Raw genomic sequence first — 22,376 nt, 5'->3', positions numbered from 1 at the left:
AAAATAAAACACCCAATTTGGGCTTCTTCTTTTTTTCATTTTATCCCTTTTTATTTTTTTATTTTAAAATTATATATATATATATATATATATATATATATATATATATTTATATTAAAAAAATTATACAATGCAAGATGAAGAAAAGTGAAGGTGTAAGGTGGAAAGGACGTGCGTGTGCGTGTGTTGGGAGGTGCGGCACGAGAGCGTGGACAGGGAGTTTTGGAAGCACGCGACGATATTCACTGCAGTGGAGTGGCACTATTGAAGAAATGCAAGCGTGACGCTATTGTAGAAACGTGCACATGGCACTATAGTGGATGCGCGCTCGTGGAATGATGCAGAGTGGCGCGACCTGCACATGTGCGAATGGAAGTGTGCACATCATGAGTGATGTGACACGGCGCGACGTGGGTAGCGCACATGGGCTCCACACTATGCGACGTGATGCACGTAGTGCCCCCAAGCGTGGCACCATGCTCTTGGATTAGCGCAGCGTGGGGGTTGTGGAATGTTGTTGCATGGTGTGGCATGCATGGGCATTGCGCTCATGAGCGTGCGCGGTAGTGGAAGTGGCACTGTGTCATGGGAGTTAGGTCTTTACCTTGTCATGAGCACAGAGCAAAATCAACAATGAAAATATGAGTTAGAAAAAAGAATGAGTGGTGAGGTTTTATAACCCTCCCCACCAGGCGGGGTGCATGGCGTGCCCCGATGTGAGCATGCGGGTGCATGGAGCGCATCTCACTCGCGCGCATGCTTGCGTGACAAAATTTGAATTTATTATTATTATTATTATTATTTTAAATTTTAAATTTCGTTTTTCAATTTTCTAATTTTTTATAATTTTTATGTTTTTTTATTTTTCAATTTTTTTTCGACTCTAACACTTTTGACTTCTAATATTTTCTCTCAACTCTCGAACTGTGAGTTCGGGAGTTAGAAAAAAAAGGTAGGGGGTCCCCATTCCTAGTGAGGAATGGGCCGTGTGTTGTGAGACCACAATAGTTTGTAATAGCATTGAAGTCCCCTCCTAGAATTATGTTACTATCTTGGTGATTGGCTAGATAATTGGATAGTTCCTCCCAAACGCTTTGTTTAGTTGAGGTGGAAATGGGGCCACACACATGGATAAGGAGAAACAAAAGGGTGGATGTTAAGCTCTTAACCCTTCGACTCATCCAATTTGAGTGACTTGAGTCAGGGGATAAATGGACTATTTTTGGATTCCATATGCATAAAAGACCACAAAATGCATGGATGAACATGTGAACCCACACTTTATAAATCCCTAGCTTTCTATGAAGGCATGAGAGATCTTTTGAATTTAGTTTGGTCTCTTAGAGAAGGATGATCTCTAATTCAAGGGTCTTAAGACAACACTTTAGTAAGAATTTCTTATCAAGGCATATCTACCCCTGATATCTTCATGGGGTGGGGGGGGGGGATGGAAGACCCTTCCCCTTTCCATTATAAAAGATAGATGAGTTTTGCTTGGTTTCCAACTTCACCATCCATTTTTCTTAAATCTGACTTTGAATTTTGGCCTCTCTTTCTAGAGGTTTTACCACAATTGGAGAATTTTCTTCCTTGGATAAAATTAGCAATGTTGAGATTAGGCTAAGAGGGAGGAGACAAATGATCATGGGAAGCCAGGGGTCTATGTTAGAAAATTGGTCCAAAAGTTGTTGGCAGACAACCTCATTTGGATTCGAAGGGGAGTTGCAAAGGAGACCATTGTTAAGGTTTGAATTATGATTTATGCCAATCATATTATAAACTATTTACAATTCCATGGGTATTTGATCAGATGCATTGTTATCATTTGGAGTGGTTACTATTTTTGGAGGCGGGACCTCAGGGAGTCGGGATTGGATTTCTTGCCACCTTAGTAATTCATTCTAGACTTCCCCATGCATGTATGAAAGTTCTCCTATTAGGCCATTGTATTGAAGCATTCTCACTTTGAGGGAACTAATGATGACGATATCTTCTACCTTGTTAGCAATCTCTAAGTTATTTATAGAAATTGACGATTAGATAGGGGGGGATCCTAGAGTAGTCGCTGGATCAAGTCCATATCTAAAAGGGACAAATTGCATGGTAGATCTTGAGACTAAACATTGGTGGAGATAGAATATCATTGTTTTCTAAATCAACAAGGGGGAGCGACGAGGAAGAGTGATTGGCATAATTTATTTTGGAGACAATAACTAAATGTAGGGCCAAAGTAGGAGGAGAGCTAGATTCCTAGAGCATGGATTAGGATGTAGGGGAGGAGTGTTCTTAGTAGACAAAACCACCTTCCTTAAGGAATTCAATGGAGATGAGATGGGAAGAAGGATTCAGGAAACAAGAAATAATATTACACTATTGAAGGATTTGGAGGTGTGTGGTGGGGGGGAATTCCCATGTAAGTATAATATGACTAGAATCAATGTTGCTGCAGGATGCGTTGGAAGAAAAGCTAAAGGAAGAGTTATCATTGAAAATAGTCATCCTAGAAGGGTTAAAATAAGGATTGATCAAGAGGATAATTTTACAATCCTATTCGGAAGATCTCAACTTTTCATAGCCCAGGAAGGACCTAAAACAATTTCCAATGCTCTGTAGGGTTTCCCAATTGTGCAAGGAGATGAGAAACACTCCTGAATTGAACTAGGTTGTGATTCTTTTCACTTTGAAGGAATAAGGATTGAAATTAGAGGACCATTCAAGAATATAAAGGGAAAACCTTCAAAGATTAATTTGCCCTCTTCTAAAAAATACTTCTTAAGGGATTCTAAATAACATTCAATACATTAGAAATTTTCTTCAATGGGAAAGATACTTACTTGATCCACAAAAGAAGTGTTCCACCAACCGATCATCTTTTAAGGTTCTTTTTTGTTAAAAAATGCTAGAATCTTGATGGAGCTTGATGAAACATTTCAATTTGGAGAGTTGACAAGGGTGTTTGCCCAAGATTTGTGAGCATAAGGATTAGAATTTGAAATTGGGGGAGTATCCTTGAATTTTTGGGTGAGAGATCTTCTATGTTCCACCCGAACCCTAGTTCCTCCCAAAGGGATTTGGTTTGCGCCTGAAGCAAACTGAGGTATGGAGGAAAATATAGGCATTGCCCAAATTCCAGCAACCTTGTGGGGAAGGGAGGGGTTTAGGGGATTGGGCAGAGCCATGTTATACTTCCTATTCTTCTTGGATTGTGTTTCTCTCCTTCCTAGACATAATTGGGGGACTGTATTTCCTTCTTTAAAGAGTGGAGTTTCATCTGGCATTCTAAAGGAGTCTCTTTTGATGTTTGCTTCTAACTTTGACTCACAGACTGTTTGATGGGGGGTGAGAGGAGTTTTAATATGGGGAGATGGCAATAGATATCTTTCTTCTCAATATGGGGGTCTAACCACTTGAAGAGGTGGGAGATGAAGTAGTTTGCAAAGACAATAAATGATGCTAAAAAGTGTGACAAAGAACAAACTCCACTTTAGTCTTTATTTTATTGAATTCATAGCTATTTAAATTAGTATTTCCAAAAAGCCAATTATGAAAAGAGTTACCTTACATAAATGAGTTTTTTGAGTTACTCTTTGTTTAAAGATGAGTGCTAATTTAAATGCCTTACATAAATCAAGATTTATCTTAAAAACTTAATAAAATATCTATTTAAATTATTATTTTTAATATAACTATATATTTAAATTTATTATGTAACTAAAAATTATATTCAACAATAAAACCATTTAAATAAATGTTTGACTTTTGCTATTGTAGATAGTTCTAACATATTTAAAAAATAATAATATATATAAAGTGAGGGATAGATAAAAATGTTGATTGCTGAAAACATAGATAACTAGTATTTGCATGCTTTTTGTATGCTTGACAAGTATAAAATTATTAAAATTATTTTTAATATAGTTTAATGTGAATAAATTAAATTATAATTAATATTTAATTTAATTAAAGTAAAAATCTAAAAATATATTTTAAATAGATAAAAATATTATCTATTTATATTTTAATTTATCATAGAAAAATAAAATAACAATCTAATTTTTTTTTGCATCACAAATTTATTATCAAGAAAAATAATATTAAAAAATAAAATAATTATTAAAAATAAAATAATTATAAAAATTTAAAAGTAAACTAATTTAATAAAAAACTAAAATAATTAAAAAACTAAAAACTAAATCAATTTTAAAAAATAAAAATCATATTTAGATTTTGTAAAAGATAATATAGAAATTACTTAATATTAATGCTAAATTCCAAAAACTAATAAGAAAATAATTTTAAAACAAGTTTGTAAATTTAATAAATAGAAGAGAATATAGGTAATAAAAATTTGATGAAAGAGTTCATTTAAATAGAATAATTGTTTAATATTGAAATTACAAAAATTAAAATAATTGGTTTAGAAGTAATTTATAATAGTATTCAAGTGCTTTTTATATATAAATTAAATAAAATTATTTAAAAAATATGAACTGTGGGAAATATTTTTGTAAAAACAAATGTATGATGAAACATTTGAATATAAAATATAAATTAAAATGACTAAAGTAGAAATATTAAACTTAAAAACTAAACCTAAAAAAAAATTTAAGATGTATTGTGAAATTCTTAAAATAATGTCTCTTCAAAAATATTAATCACCATTAAATATGTTAAGTATAAGTGATTGCAATAAGTCTAAAAGAAGGAAAAAAATCGAACCAAATTGTAAATAGCAATTGGAATATGTTTTTAATTTTTCAATAATACATTTACTCTATGTTTTCAATTTTTAGTTCCTCCAAGGCAGGAATACTTATGCATTCATGTCAATGCAAATATGACATTAACACAAACCAATCAAATCAAAGTATTTAAAAGATTATATGAGATTTCAAATGCTAATATCTTTTTCTAATTTTTCATTATTTTATAAATCACATTTTTCATCCATTCTATTGGTCCATACTATTTTTAGTGGGGGAGAAAATTAATTTCCTTCAACAAAAAATACAAATATTTTCTAACAACTTCATCTTGCATTAATGAATGTATTAATTAAAATTTTATCTTTTCCACATTTGTGACAAGTTGATAAGATTTTATTTTTTCAATCATTTTATCTTCCACCTCATACAACATGTGTAATCAATATTAACTCTTGTTCTTAAAACTTCATGTAATGCATAAGTTTAAATTATACTCCTCTCTCTCTCTCTCTCTCTATATATATATATATATATATATATGTCTTTTTAATATAATTTCAATATGTTATATCTTTATATTTGAATTTCTAATTTTTTTTAAAACTTTGTTTTTTAATAAAAGTAGTTAAAATTTACTAAAATTTTACTTTTATAAAAATGAATTAAACAATATTATTTTTTAATTATATTTTACAATAGTGTTTGTAATATGTATAACTGATAAGTGTTACAATTTATAAATTATTTCATTGATTATTATTAGTATTTTTTATTTAAACAATTTATCATTTAGTTTAAATACATTTAAAACTTAAATATATATTTTAATATTAAATTAATAATTATATTTTATATCAAAAAAATACTAAAGAAATAACCACAAAAAAAAGAAATAATTTAATTCTAAAAAATATATAAATTATTATTAATTTTTTATAAACTATGTATTAAAATTAAATAGTTATGTTTTCTTATTTATTACATCATATTTATTCATCAAAATCAAAATTATATGTATTAAATCTATTTATTATTTACAAATGTACATATTAAATTATATAGATATTATTTCATAATTAAAAATTACTTAATTTTATGAAAAAATTGAAAATACAAAACATTAAATAGTAAATCTTTTCTAATTGTGTAAAATTAAACAATTAGTTCTACTTATAAAATATTTTTATATTTCAATACATTTCATTTTTTCTTATAGAAATGTGAGTTTTAATATAAAAATTAAATTCTTAATTTCATTAATTAAAATATAATATATTTTAATTTTTTATTATAACCATGATTTTATTTTGACTATTTGTTTTATTAAGAAAAATAATTATCTTTAATTCTCTCTCTCTCTCGCACACACAACTTATGTTGGTATCACTATCTTACTATTTTATCTCTCTTCCTCTTCCTCCTCTATATTATCTATCTTTTTTTTTCCCCTCTGCATATATGTTTATGTTGTTATTGTTTTATACTGCTATTTATCTCTATCTATATCTCTATCCTAGTTTTTGTCCAGTGCTAATGATTAAAAATATGAGCCATCCTATCAAATCACAAGTGCATTTCTAAGACGAGAATTTAACAACAAAATATGAGCAATCTTATCAGATCACAAGTGCATTTCTAGGCAAAAATTAATGCATTCACAATGTTAATTTAAATTCTCACTCATTTACACCTCTACAACCATTATGCATTAGGCATGAACTATGACGTATCACGTCTCTTGTTTCAATAATACATTTACTCCTATTTATATTGAAGATGATGACCATTGGCGAATATTGTTTGATAAATTTCTTATTTTCAACTTCAGTGCTGATATCTTGGATTTGAATGCAACCGAAAGTGGATGGCGGCTGTTCCTAGCGAGAGTTCCGTTAGATTTGCACGTGCTTTTACCCTTCTTATAAAGTTCGTGGAACACGAGTGGAGGGGCAACGAATAAAATAGCAGGAAAGGAAACAGTTAAAATTAGAATATTCTTCTCCTATATATGATATGACGATGGAGGAGTCAAAGGGAGTTAAGGACGGCAGGCAGGCAGGAAGTAGAGATGGCGGAAGGTGTGAAGAAAACATGGCACAAATACATGTTGCAGATGCAACTACACCCTTTACGAACAAAGGCCATCACCGCAGGGGTCTTGGCTGGTTGCAGTGATGCCATTGGACAGAAGATTCTTGGCGCCAAGAGGATTCAGCTCAGACAAGTGTCTCTCATGATTGTGAGTAAACCCCCTCCTCCTCTCCCGAGTCTGAGTAAAATCCTCCTTTGCATCTAAAACCAGCACTAGTTTTTATTCATAGCCATTTTCTTTCATCTAAACAATCTTTTTAAAACGCAATCGCGTTGTTAACTTGAATTTTCCGTGAAGGACAATACCTCACAACGTCTTTGGTGTCTGGATGGAGAAATCTGAACACACTGCAATTCTAGGGATCCGAATTTAGCTTGATCGTTCAGTCTCCCTGTAAACTTGCACCCCAAAACACCTAATTTAGTTTTGTACCTTGAGAAAGCGGCTTCTACGTGGAGACAATATGTAAACCTGCCACTTTTTAATAAAACTTAACTAATTATAGCTTCAATTGAGCAGCTTGGAAAATTATGTTTGTTGGATTTTCGTATAAATGTTTCGGATCCACGATCCATGATCAGGATGAGAAGCAAATGACGAAGTGTAAGGATTATAGCCTGTTATTTGACAACTTTTTAGGAAATATCAAAGGATCCCGATGCACTTGAACTAAGCTATTTCCAATTATTCACTGAATCATTTATTTGCATTCATTTTCACCATTATTCAAAATTAGCAACAGTGACAAGTTTAAGTTCCTTCTTTTCCTTTCTTTGAAGCTAGTGTTGACAACAATCAAGAAATTGCCGGCCCTGAAAGTAATTTGTCCCACTTCAGTTGCTCTGTTCGTTGAGCAGCAAGTGATTAATTTCTTAATGATTTAATTAGGATTATCCCACTGAATTGTTCTAATCAAGATATTTGGCATCATTTAACATGCAATCACAGTACTTAACGTTGTAAGATAAATAAGTGGGCTAGTATCTACTCCTTTCCGGTTTTCCACCTTGACGGTATCACTTTAGGTGAGAATTTACCAGTCCACCGTTGGCAAGATACATACTAGAGAGAGTTTAGAGTAATATAAGGGTATAGGGGTTAAACAGGCTCTCTCTAACCCACATATTCTGGAGTTCACATTCATGAGCTAGAGGAGATTATTTTAGACACTTTTGGTTTCAGTGTGGTTGGAGTTTTACCAAATGGACTGCCGTGTTGTAAGGGTTTTGAGTATATGGCAAATCATCCTATGAACTTAGATGCTTTTGGTCATACCTTATCAAGAGCTGCAGTCAGGGTTTGGTAGCCACTTCTGTTTGCCCATTGGACTGACGACAAAAAGTAGTGGAGTGCTTTATTTATGTGTCCATCTTGTCCTATAGTGCACACCAAAGCTAATCCAAGAACCTAGCATCATAATCTGATGTTAGGCTTTCTGGTAAACCGGAGTGAACAGTAGTATGAAACAGCTCTGCCACCTCACTGCTTTTAAATATATTCAAGGAACGAGCACACTCATCTTACTAAACCCATCTGCTACCAACAACGACTAATCATTCCCTCTCTTAGAAATTGGAAGACATTGTTAGGGGTTTTGACGGGAGGCTCGACCTAGAATGGGATGACTGGAATCACACTTTCTTGTTGCAAATGCAATCCACTTCTTAGTTATTTTGGCACGCACTTAAGATCTCCTTGCGTATCTACTTTCTTTCTGTTTATAAGAATTTGAATGAAGAAGACTATATTTGCAATCACCCCTGTTGGGATAATGTTTCTTCTATAGTATCTTTGTTCTTGATTTTTATTTCTTTGAATATTAGTAGTTCTCCTTGACTATAAAACTTATTTGTGATGGTCTGGTAAACTCTTGTTGTTGTTTATATTGTGTTTCTTTTATGTCTTTGATCTTGTACTCCAGATTTGGATGATTTGCCCATGCCTCATGTTTGTATTGATGTGATCATTTTGAATGAAATCTATTATTAGTAGGGACAAGATCAATGCTTATGGTTTTTTCTGTGGGTTGGGACTCTCGAATTGTCTGATTTTCCTAAACTGGTCAATTGCAGCTGTATGGCTTTGCATATGCAGGGCCATTTGGGCATTTCTTGCATAAGTTAATGGATCACATCTTCAAGGGAAAAAAGGATACAAAAACAATTGCTAAAAAGGTAATCCACTATACAGTAGTAAAAAATGTATATGTAAATTCCTTGCTTCACAAATTTCTTGTTTGTAATTACTTTCGATTTGCTTGCAATTTATTGTACTTTCTTGATATTGAGTTTGGCATTGGCTTAGTTAGCTCTCTAAAATCACTATTCCTGAATAGCTTATTGATGGATTTTTTTGTGTATAATAGTTAGAGCCTGTTTTGTTAGCTGATATCGGAGTTGAGATTTAAATTTTTTTTTCCTGCAAGTGTTGTGTGTGCGCCATGTTTTCAATTTTATATCATATTTGAAATTGGATAACGATGATATGCTAATAAATTACAATGATCTTTCAGGTTGTGCTTGAGCAGCTAACTTCTTCACCATGGAATAATATGTTTTTCCTCGCTTATTATGGATTAGTTATCGAGGGTATGATTCTAACTCTAGATAAGTATGGAGAAATCCAAATTGTAATATTAATGCCAAATTCCAACAAGGGATGGATGCCATGTGTAAGAGGTATAGGAAAAATAAACTGCTTGTGAGAACAACCACAAGTTTGTAATCAGTGCAGTTGTCTTCCAGTTTGAGTTTATGAGTTTTTCTCACTGTCAAATTTCCAGGAATTGTGCTACTAGAATGTTTATGATAGAGAAACTGAACTGCACATGAGAAATCACCTTTAATTCACCTAACCTTACATTCTTCTTCAACCGTTTGAGTCTTTTTGAGAAGAAGGAAATCAGTTCCTTTATCTGTTCTTTCATCAATTATTACATGAGCATTGTTCTACTGTTAGATGTCCACTAGACTGATTTTGCTACTAGAATCTTTATGATGGATCAAATAAACTGCTCATGGGAACCCCGTTAGTTCAACTAAAATTGTATTTTCTTCCAGTTCATGTTTCTTTAAGGATATGGAAATTGAACCAATATACATGTTAGGATCCGTTATTATATGAGCATAATGCTACACTTTGGTTTACATTGTTTTGGATGCTAAAATGCTTATGTTTCCTTTATAGTTATAATGTAGAAAAAATAGATCTTCTGTACAATCCTTTTCTAGAGTGTTTTTTCATAATAATTTATCGAAGGGTTTCACTTAGTGGTCATGTCTGCCCGCCATGAATTCTATACAGTACTTGGAAAAGTTATGCAATATTAAGACACCAAAGACACTAAACAAAGGGATGATGAAGACAGTCTTTAAACAGTGCATAAGCTCACAACTGAGCATATAGGAAATCACATGAAGGCAAAATCAGTTTGAATTTGACAACCATAGAAGTAAAAAATATATAATTAACATCGTAGGAGTAAGATGATAAAAATAGTGCTATAAGCTGATCTCATAGATGAAGAGAAATGCCATAAACCAAACAAACAGCAGCCCAAAGGTGGACTGGAAAAATGAATTACACCTTAGCCTCATCTTGCTGAGGACTGGCTTCATTATTATTTAAGAATTTGACTCATTCCAACCTTCACCCTCACTCTTTTTATGGAAGAACACGATAGATATGAAGAGCCGGGACAACCAAAGTCTTAAAACATAAAAATTACAAAGCTTTCAGAAGTTCCTTATCTTTTATAGATTTCATGATACTATTCAAGACAGGCCTTACCCATGCTGACAATATTTTTGTTTTGGGTTGGACTGACCAACATCTGAATGGGTGAGTAAATAGTAGTCTTCCGTTCCTCAAGAGTTTCTTTATCCAAGAAAATGTTATAAAATTAAATTTTGTTTTATTGATTTGAGCTTGGTGTCAGCTAGAGCCAAAGAGGCTGATTCAAATGTTGTAGTTTGTTGTCCTCAATTTTGACATTACAAAATTGTAGCAACTGTACACAATTTTCTCATTGATTCATAGGTGCATCTATGTGACTTTATGTATGCATTTTTTTTGAAGGTTTCCATCAAGTTAAATTCCCAAATGTTTGTAAGTAAGAGTTTTTCTTCTCTGACTGCAAGCGCTTGATTTTTGGTAATTCCTGCGTCTTTTCTTTGTTTTTATTTTTGTTTCAAATAGTTTTGGGTCTTGTTTTTCCCTTAGGATAATAGCCCTTGGAACCCCGCTTATTTCAAGCTAACTTAGGCCTCAAAAAGAGTTGTCTAGCTCAATTTATAAAGGAAAAGGTGGGTGTTTTCAGAGTGACAAGACGTTTTGTTAAAAAATCCTTCAAAAGTGGGCTTTTTATCGGCAATTGCATGAAATAGAATTATTTTTAATATCCAAATTGGATTTTGACATCCATTTTAAAATTAAACTCATTCTGGGTTGATTTGACCATAGGTTTTAGTTTTCGAATGAAATTGGCTTTTTAAAGCCTATTTTATGTTACTCTATTGAAAACTATAGTTATTTATTAAATTTAATTACACGAGACACTTAAAATGCATGAAGGTGGAGTTTTTATAACTCATTGCATATCACCAGCACATAAATCACCTTTTCAAACCTAGTGCCAATAAAATATAAGCTTTAGCTGCATATAGGTGGGCTTTTTATATGCAATAACAGATTCTTATATCATTAATATGCGTAAGTGGGGTTTTGAATTTGCTTTTGCATATTTAAATGTTATTATTATAGACCTTTAATAACTTTATACATGGGGAATTTGAACTGGAAAGCAAATGTTATTGCATTCTAAAAGGCCATTAATGTGTATTTTAATTTGAGTTATGATATATATGCATAATGGTAGAGCTTTTGAACCCAAAAGCATATGTATTTTAATTTTCATGTGTTTTGTTATCTTAAAAACTTGTCTATACTTCTTCAATAGAGGCGTTTGGACATGCAAAAGCATATGGTGGAGTTTTTGAAGTGAAAAACACATGCTTATCCATCTTAAAAACATATCTTTACTTCCATTTGCACCAAAAACACTTATGGTGGTGATATTGGGAACAAAAGCACATACTTTTGCTTCTTAAAAACCTGTCTTTACTCACTATTACATACGTTTTTTTATTGAACTCCTCTTGGTGGTGATTTCTTAGAGAAAAAATCATCTTTTGAGTTAGAAAAACACACTTTGTTTTGGGCGTTTTTGGCAAAAACGAATTTTTGGAGTAAACCTGCTCAAGATTCATCACCAAAAACTCAAGATTAGTTCCTCCAATAGGGTTGTTTTTGCTTTAAATCCATCAAGGATCATTCTTGTCTCATCAAACTTGCACATTTAGAGGTATTTTTATTCACAATACAGACCATTTAGGGCACGTTTGCGCTAAAAAATGTCTCTTATTTGGTCCTTTTTCTTCATCAAACCTTCAAGTTATTGCTCAAGATAAGTTCTAAGGCATTTAATTTCATTTTCAGCTTGTCTACAACTCTTTTCAAGTTGCATTTGATGCCTTGGACATATTACACATTGTGGTTTGGTCAAAGTGTTTGCTATTATTGTGCATTTTTGATTTCTAATTTCTCGCTCTTGGCAAGCAACGGATTTTGATTCAAGAATGTGTTCATTTTGAAAGGATTGAGTCAAGATTTGAAGTCTATTTAAGTCTCATCCCTGCAATCTATCTAAATCTAAAATCTCATTGGATTCATTTTTAGATTTTGTATAAGAGATTAAAGAGACTTCCTCATTTGCTTCTCGAGGGAAAATGGTAAGATTCTTTGCTAATTTCATAGGGCTTTGTTGTTTGTATTTGTTCTTTTGTTTATGCAAACCATTTCATTTCAATTTTCAGATTTGCATAATGTAATATGTATATGTTATGTGCTCCATCTATCTTCCATCTTATTTCTCCAAGTTGCATATGCAAGAATCTCAGCTTACTTGCATATGCAATCAGGATTTAAAACCCCGTTCTTGAATGAAATTACCAAAGAAAGCAAGCTCATTTTTGCAACATGTTTTTGCATCCAAAATTTCCACCTTTACGCTTGCATGCACTTCATCTGTGTTTGTTATATTGCTATCATGTGACTGAAAACTCATGATGGTGGTTGCTTGCCCACTTTCTTATGTTGAAAACATTATAGTTCATTATAAGTAGATGCTATGCTGCCTGTTTCCATGCATTTTCCATGCATAAAGCCTGCTGTCCACACATGCATACACACATTTTGAGCTCAACCACATACCCTATATGCAATGCTCCTAGAAAACCTTATTTTAAAGTTTTTTCCCCCATTTAAAGAGTTCGTTTTACTTTAATTCCTTCGTCCTCGATTGCTTAAAAGTCCTTCAATCATGCATGCTACGAAGAAAGAGGGACATGAGACAAGCATGATCACATAATGGAGCCTACAAGGAGGTGAAACAACAATTATAAGCATAGAATGCTTTCAAGACAAAAATGTTCAATCAACACTCAACAAAACAATCAAGGATACATATTCATATTCTGGTTCGAGATGCTTCCACCAAACTTGAGCACATCATTCTTAAAGCATGCCTTTAACAACATGAAGACCATAAATAATGATGTAATAGAAGTCGTGTTTTGTCAGGCACTTAGAATATTTTCATCATGTTTTATAATTTGTAATTGACATATTCATGTAATACAAAATCAAATGTAATTGCATAGTATCACGTGCAAAGTTGTAACATGTCATCAGGTTGCAAGTGCATTAGACACGCAACTTTGAATCAGTCAAATTTAGTTAGAAGTTTGTAAGGGAATAAGTTAAGGTGTTTAAGGGTTTTCCCCATCTTTCTCTATCTTTCTCTCCACCCTTTTGCTATATATAGGAGGGAGCTCATTGTAAATAATTATCTTTTGCAAAGGCAACACAATTTTGCCAATTTGTATTGTGCACTCTAAGACTTTGCACTTAGATGTAAATCAGATTGCTTTCAATAAAAGAGGCAAATTGTTTGGAGACGTTGTGTGAATTCAAACTGTTATATGATGACATTTCCTTGAATTGATTGTGAGTTTTAATGCCTTGGTTCAAGAGTGATTTGGATTCAATTGTGCAGACTTTGAGCTGCCCATTGCATTCAACGCCAATTTGAACTTCTGAAGACTATGTGATGTAGGAGGACAAATTGTGATAGATAGTAGTGGCGGTAATCACTTAGAGCTGAGGACTGTGGTTTTTAGTTATAAGTGTTTTTATTAAATTTCAGAGTATCCAGTAAGAGACTTTGTGCCTGACTAGTTATTTTGCTTGAATCCTCATTCGAGACAAACATAGGAGACTTTGGGTTCCTCTTTTTGTTTCACAAAACATAAAAGATAAACTACTTCCCTTGGTGTTTCTTATGTCAATTCTAGGGTCACTAACATTATTGTAGCAATATAAATTTTTTTGTTAAGTTTGAAAGTCGTAATTGCTTGCAAATCATTCATGAGAAAAGAGGAATTGATTAAAAGAACCACCCTTTTTGTAATTTCCATTTAAGTTTATATTGGAGCCACCTTTGGTAAGAAGGGAGCCTCCCCTATTGCTAAGAGAAGAGAGAAATCTCATGAAAGGTTGCCTAAAGTCAAGTTTGTAAGTTGTGGTCAATGACTTACAAAGTTTTTAGCCAACATAGTCTTTTGTCTAAACTTAATTCCTTAGAATCCTTGTCAAGGGTTTAGATTCTTATTTAATGCATATAAATTTAAATTTGAGTTTGATCTTGGAGGAGCCAAACGGCATATACATTCAATATCATAATTTGTAAGCTCTGAGTACTCTTTTTTTTGGGTGACGTTTCGCAAGTTCAACTCTCATGTTGTTGTAGATGCAAAATACACAGGTTAAAATGTTGACATAGGTAAAACACTGGTCAAAATGTGTGTTTCACTTGTTTTTTGTATCACAACATGCATTTCTCTTTCAAGATGCCAATTTCTAATCTAACATATTTTTAAATTGAATTTTACAAAATGAAAATTTCTGTAAGAGATTTTAATTTTTAGTCCTTTCTAAGTTGCCGAGTTCTTGCCAAGTTTTTGTTGAGTTGAAAATTTTGGGCTTGTCAAGTACTCTCAAGTTTGAGTCTGCGAATTATGTTCAATATAATAGATTTGAAGAGGATGCTTTATTTTTAAATATGTTTGAAAATAGGTTTTCCTTGATTCTTTATTGTTAACTTATACCCTTTTGGAGTCAAAATTCAGCAAAAAAAAGCCCTTTTTGTTTGGAAGCTATTCTTGAGTCCTTGTTTCTGATACTTCTCAATGTGGTCCTTGTCAATTTAATATATTCCTTTTCAAGGCCTATGAGAGAAGGTCTTCAAGCATGATAGGCAAGGTGAATACATCTTGAATAAAGTTTAGTGAAATGCCAAGGTAGGGAATTAATCATTGGCATTGTTGGAGTACATCTTGATCAAAGAAAAGTACTTTTGATGATTTGAAGTCAAGGAAAGATGCATGGAACACTCATGGGGTAGGAATAATGAGTTTCTGTAATATCCCCGTCATTAAATTAAAAAAAAAAATTTCTATTTGGGGGTACCCATAGATTTATGTATATCTCAGGCTTGTCTGTAATTTTTGTTAGGTCTAGGTGTTTTCCATGTCATGTGTCGACATGTTGTTTCTCCCTTGGGAGTTTTCCTCTGATGAGCTATATATGTCCATTGGGTTAGTTGTAGGTATGCGATTTGGATTGTTTTGTTGTGTTGTGAATTTCAATTGGAGTTCAGTGTTGTTCGCCATTTTAGAAGTGGAAGATCTTCGCTACTTGGCTATTTGGGTTTCGGTGGGATTCAACCCTTACCCTATTTTGTTCTTTGTAATTCTCTACTTTGGATCTAGCACATCTAGAATGCCATCTCTATCTGCAATTATACTTTCGGTTCAGTGACATTTTGCAAACATCTTTGTTGTTATACATCTAAGTTTGGTGAGTATTTGATTTATATTTGGCATTTAACTATTATTTTGATTTGCACTTGTATCGGCATTGCTGACGACACACACTACATTGTTCCATCACTTGGCGCAAGTCATCCCCCCCTCGCGTACGACTTGCAACATCCTCTTATCATGTGCACACCCTCAATTAGCCTACCGTACTCCCTGACATCACCCCCACACCATACATCATCCTCTGCGCGATCCACCATTCCCCACGGTCCTTTCCATTGTACAACTACCAACAAACATCGTACGCTTGAAGCAGCTCATAGCTTTGGAGTCTGTATAAACTGATCTTAACCTCCGTCCTATATGCCACCATCTCCTTTGTCACCATTGTATGCACTATCTCTTTCCCATCCATTGCACACCATCGACACCTCCCCTTCTCTCCATCTTACTCCCTTGAGCATACACACTATCTCTTTCCCCTTCACTGCACACCATTGACATCTTCCCTTCTCCCTACCTTACTCCCTCGATCGTATGCCAACTTCATCCATCATCATACGAAGTAGCTACAACATCGTCGAACAACACCCATGATACACATTTCCAAATTTGTGCAGAGATTTCACAAACATTTGTAGAGCACGCGATCGGATCTAGAAAGGAACATTGCAATGGTATTAGAGCCAGTGATTCTGCTAGCATGTGGAAGTTAATGCAAGTTTATACTTGAAGCAGGTGAGATCACTTTGTTGGTAGAATGGGCAATCCACAAGATCCTATGACAAAACTCATGAATCTTCTAAGAGAGCTCAACCAAAACCAAATTCAGATTAACGCAACCCAATGGCTTATGCAGGAAACATTAAAGAAATTGGTTGAGGGAAAAATAATTAGAGAATAAAATGGGCATAGAGACAACTTTGTTACGGGAAGGACAGACCCACAACCTTCGTGCTCTCAATCTTCAACACCAATTTTCCCTCCAGGGATGGAAGCACCATGCAAAGAACGAGAGCCCACCTTCTAGGAAATGAAAGAACAACTTAAAGAAGATTGGAGGAATGTGAATATGGAAGGTGATATATCCTATAAAGACTATGTTGATCTAAGAACGAGATATTCAGGCGGGGGAAATCGTGGTTATTTTAATGATGATCTCAGGAGAAAGATTGGAAAAGTGAACTTATCACTATTTGATGGATTTGGAGCAATTACTGCACATGCATGGGTTTTGAAGGTCAACACCTATTTTCAGCTCAATCCAATACTCGAAGAGTAAGCAATCAAGTTTGCAACGCTCCATCTGGAAGGAGTGGCACATGAATGGTGGCACCACAGATTGGTCACTCTTGACCATGACCAAGTGACCTCTTATGCCGAGTTCATTGAGAGACTCATCAACCGGTTCGATGGGAAGGGCCCTGAACTTAACTTCAAAGATCTGGTGTGGCTGAGACAAATAGGTAGGTAGACAATTAAATCACAAAATTCCAAAGGCTATTAGTACTAGTCACAAACCTCTCGGAGAGACGTTGGATCGTGTTATTCATGAATGAACCGAGGGAACCCTTGAGAGGCTGGATCAAAGGGTTCAACCCGTGCATACTCAACAAAGCTATTAAGAAGGTGTGCAATATAACCACATGTTCCTCTAAAACACACATAGATGCTCGAGTATCTCCCTCAAGAAGACAAAGATAAGGAGCCAATTCAAAAAGAGCCTCCCCTGGATGAAGACTCTCAATAGGAACTTCAAATGTGGAAACTTTGCTTCACTTGCAAGGAACCATGGAGACCATGTCACCATTGTCTTAGAAAGGGAAAAATTCACTACATTGAGGTGTTACTTGACAATGAAGAAGAAAACCCAGTCTCTGAAGGCTGAGGTATCGAAACTATTGAGGCAGAGAGAATCGTCACTTTCGTGCAAAAAGGGGGTTCCATTGCTACTCTCAATACGATGGCTGGAAGTAGTATATTTAGGATATGTCACACACTTCATAGAAAATGAGTCACAATCATGATCGATAGTGGCACCGCAATCAATTTCATCAATTCATCATTGGTCACTAACAAGGCTTTTCAAGTAGTACATCATAAAGGATTTGAGTTCAAGGCTATATGAGGAACTTTGTTGTCCTGCATTCACGTGATTCCAAAACTCAACATTACCATGGGAAACTATACCTTGACATAGGGTTTATTTGTCATAGATCTGGTGGACACTGATATCATATTGGGCATCTAGTGGATGGAGACCCTTGATTAGTATACCCAAAGCTTTAAGAGGATGAACTTTCCATTTGAGACAGATGGCAAGAGGGTGTTGCTTAGACGAATGTTGAATAAAGGACTGAGGGAAGTCATAATTGAGAAGATGGAGGCGATTTTTAAACAAGATATGATCTCAAAATCTAACCGCAACGTGATGGAGGTAAGTAAAAACATGACAGTCAATACTAAACCTCATTCCTTGAGTGATTGGTGGGTTCATCTATTGGTTGAGTACTCCAAAAAAACTTTTGCATGTTGGTTGATGGATGACTATATACAGGATGATAGATACAAAGTGATTGATGACACCATTTACTATGGCAATAAGATCTACGTGGTGCCTGATACTAACTGAAGAAGATTATTACAAAAGGTCTTCCAGAATTGGTTTTGCAATTTCTTGAGGGCAAGCAACTTTTGGGATGGGAGGACTGTAATATCCTCGCTATTAAATAAAAATAAATCAATAACTTTTATTTTGGGTCTCGATAGATTTATGTATATCTCGGGCTCATCCTTAATTTTTTGTAGGCATAGGTGTTTGCCTTGTCATGTGTTGGCACGTTGTTTCTCGCTCGAGAGTTTTCCTCCAATGAGGTATATATGTTTGTCGGGTTAGTTTTTTAGGTACGCGAGTTGGATTATTTTATTGTATTGCAAATTCTGGTTAAAGTTCAATGTTGTTTGCCATTTTGGAAGTGGAAGATCTGCCCTACTTGGCTGTACCGTTTTCGGTGGGATTCAACCCTCACCCCATTCCCTTCTCTGTAATTCTTTGCTTCGGATCTCACACATCTGGAGAGCCATCCCTACTGCAAGTATACTTCGGGTTTGGTGACATTTTGCAAATATTTGTATTGGTATACATTTTGGTGAATATTTGATTTATATTTGACATTTAATTATTATTTCAATTTACACTTGTATTGGCATTGTTGAAGATGCATATGACATTATCTACATTACATTGTTTTGTCACTTGGCGCAAGCCACCCGCAATCATACAATCTACTAGTTGTACGGCTTGTGGTATCCTCTCAGCATGCGCACACCCTCACTTAGCCCACCGTACTCCCTAACATCACCTCCACACCATACACCATCCTATGCACAACCCACCATTCCCCACAGTTCTTTTGTTGTACAACTACCGACAAACACTATACACTTGATGTAACCCATAGCTTTATACAGACTGATCGAATCCTCCTCGTACACCATCTCCTTTGCCAGCATCGTATGCACTGTCTCTTCCCCTCCACCCCACGCCGTCGACACCTCTCCTTCTCCCCACCTTATTCCCTCGACTGCATGCCAACTTCCTCCATAACCATATGCACTATCTCTTTCCCCTCCACCACATGCCATCGACACCTCCCCTTCTCCCCACCTCACTCCCTTGACTATATGCTAACTTCCTCCATCACCGTACAGAGCAGCAACAACATATGTCGAACAACACCTGTGGTACACATTTCCAAATTTGTGCAGCAATTTCAAACATCTACAAAGCACCCAACCAGAGCTAGAAAGGAACATTACTGTTTCATTGACAAAAAGCAAGTGATAATAGTCTTTAAGTTGACCTAGGTGTGATCTTGAGCTTATTAATATCATTTTATGTGGTGAAGATCACTTAAGTGAGAAAAATGCAACGTTAATGATGAATTGCAGTATGGAAAATTACTTAAAGAAATTTAAAATGGCATTTTTCTCTTAACCAACCAAACTCAAAATCAAATTAGAAAAAGCGACACTAAAGTGGCTAGGGGTGCCTAAGATGAATTAAGTGTCAAAAGATCAAGTGCAAATCAAAATGAAAAAGTGGAAACATGAAAAAATAACATTCCATCTCTCTATGTTGCCTAAGATGACTTAATAATCAAATTCTAATAAAGGGAAGGTGATAGTCTAAACCCCTAGTATGCCTATACACACCAAAATGTCAAAATGTCAATGAAAATAATAAATCAAAATGTGCTTAAAGTGATTAATAATTTGATTGCATCCTAAGATGGATGAATGCCATGTTGCCAATTAGGGTTTAGATGAAAAAGTGTCACGCCCTCTCCTAGGTATGCCCCTAGGCATATAAGTATCAAGGCACATGAAAACCTATCACTAAAAGCATCACATTTCCTTAGTATGTGGTCAAGAGGTTCAAGGTCAAGCAATAAAGTGTAAGCTTCTCCACAGGGTTGAGTAAAAAGGTGAACATTAAATTATAACAAAATTGCAAGAAGGGTCCAAAATCATGCCTCTACATAGAGAAATCCAAGTTTCACCTTCAAAATTGCAAAGGATGCAATTGGGACACGTTTTTTAGCTTTGGCACAACAAATTCTTCAAGTCTTGTCATCAGTTATCTAAGGATCAATGCTAATTTCCATATTCTAACATTGGAGTAGTTGGCATGGTATCCTTTTTAATTATTTCACTTTCTGTTCATAGGATGATGGTCTAATGAGTTACAATAAAGATAATTTAAAGTGTTCAATTGATTAGCAATATTGTTGTTTGTCAAGGGATCATCTTCAATGTAGAGGGTTTATAGATGCAACTCACCAGGATGCTTTGGAGAGTTATTAGTCTCAAGGTCTCTATAGAGGATCTTCGTTATAGCAAGGATCCAACACTAAACTATCTATTTTTAGCTTGTGCAACCACTTTTTTTTGGAAGGCAACTATTTTGAGATAATTTTTAAGATCTCTTTAGAGACATTCTATTTTTAGATGACCTTCTAAAAGGTCTCTTTATAATAGCATATTTTCTTATTAGACATCCATTTGAAAATTTCCACTTTTAGTTGATGTTTTGGCTACATAATTGTACTTTTGGCTTGCTTGGTTGCTAGCGAACTATTATAGTTTATGAGCATTGGTTAACTTTTTATTTATTTTTCATGCAAAGCATTGTAGAAGCTTATAGATAGGTGCTCTTCGTACTTAAATTTTCTCATGGCAGTTTTTATATCTATTTTTAACTGAATAATTTATCAAGTTGTCTTCTGCAGTATTTTGTTTACTTATTTGTCAAATCAAATAGTCATTTTTGAGAAGTGCAAACTTTGATTGTTGGTTTTTTTTAAGAAGTTGTTTTGGCTTTATTGAAATAGTTATATTGTTTTCAATCCATTTTTGTTTTGTATGCATATTATCTTGTCTTCTCTTTTAGCTAGAGTGTTGATGAACACAAGAATTAGATGTGTGGTGAAAGCTAACCAATATTTGGGCACTCAATCCTGACAATTCTACAAACAACAACTTGCTACAAAAGATAGAGTGGAGGTAAAGTCAGTTCAAAGATTATAAAACTCTCAACACATTAAAATTTGTTTCAATCATGCACCTTAGCAATTGGAATTGCAATAGTTCTTAATGTCTTATATTACTAGTTGTATGGTCTACATAGGCAAACAAAAATAATCATTCCCATAAAAGCAAAGGGTTATAATACAATTCAAAGATTAGGATTCACATTACAATTGGTTTGTATGCAACACAACCATATGATTGTTTACTTGAGTTTTCTATTTGAATGAGTTATCAAGTAAATATAAATAGCATAATACAAAATAGAATGATATTTTTTTAATTTCAAAAATTATTCCAGAAAGATACGACTTTAATGTGTACAAGAACTCATATGTGTGGTCCCTAACTACATGTACAACAAGAAATATATAGCAAAGCCAATGTTAGTTAAGAACACCAATTGTTGACAATTGCCAAGTAACCACCAATAGTTGGAGACTAAACGTAATAGTAATTTTGACCTTTATTGTTTACCGAACAACATCAACCTCCCCCAAATAGAAAGTCTTCTTCCAAATGGAAATGAATAAATTGGAGATAGGATTAAAATGGAAGTAAGACTATCGAGAAGAAGGGGGATGAGAGAACATCCTTGGATGAATTGACAATGTAGGTGATTAGATTATTCATAGGTGGTGAACCTCCTCAATACATAACTTCAGATACTAAGTTGCTACCAATTCTTGTTCCTGTGTTGTCTTCACTATATAGGTAGCCCCTAGTGATTGACAGTTGGTTAGGTCCATCACCTCCTTTGTAGCTAGTCATGTCTCCTTCTTGGCCAATTTTACCTCTACTACTATTGCCTTAGCCTGTTATGTCCTAGTAAGCTGTGTTTATTGTGCCAACTATTCTTAGAGCTTTTGAAGCCTATCCACATTGCGGCACAAATAGTTTCTACCATTCAAAGGATCTCATCCCTATGTTGTGCAAGCTCATCATAGAAACAATTTGGCCCTTCACTTGAAGGAATAGGTCTGTGAAACAAGTCTTCGTACCAAATATGGATGAAAGAACCCAATCATGTCTTACTATGAACATCTCCCT

General features: G+C 34.3%; 1 protein-coding gene across 1 annotated transcript in view; it reads left to right on the top strand.

Annotated features, from left to right (window-relative positions):
* Positions 1-6,741: 6,741 nt before the first annotated feature.
* The window catches only part of LOC149542938 (Peroxisomal membrane 22 kDa (Mpv17/PMP22) family protein), a 92,621-nt gene continuing 76,986 nt past the window's right edge, over positions 6,742-22,376 (top strand). Inside the window, exons 1-3 of the mRNA XM_089797874.1 lie at positions 6,742-6,945; positions 8,871-8,972; positions 9,311-9,386. Coding sequence (XP_089654000.1) covers positions 6,775-6,945; positions 8,871-8,972; positions 9,311-9,386 — 349 coding nt within the window. The 5' untranslated portion in view covers positions 6,742-6,774. The remainder of the gene's footprint in view (positions 6,946-8,870; positions 8,973-9,310; positions 9,387-22,376) is intronic.

This window comes from Cupressus sempervirens, chromosome 8, assembly GCF_028749045.1.
Source record: "Cupressus sempervirens isolate cs-2001-9-10 chromosome 8, ASM2874904v1, whole genome shotgun sequence".
Classification (NCBI taxonomy): Eukaryota; Viridiplantae; Streptophyta; class Pinopsida; order Cupressales; family Cupressaceae; genus Cupressus; species Cupressus sempervirens.
Note: the sequence above shows the minus strand (reverse complement) of the source record. Positions and strands in the feature narration are given on the sequence as shown.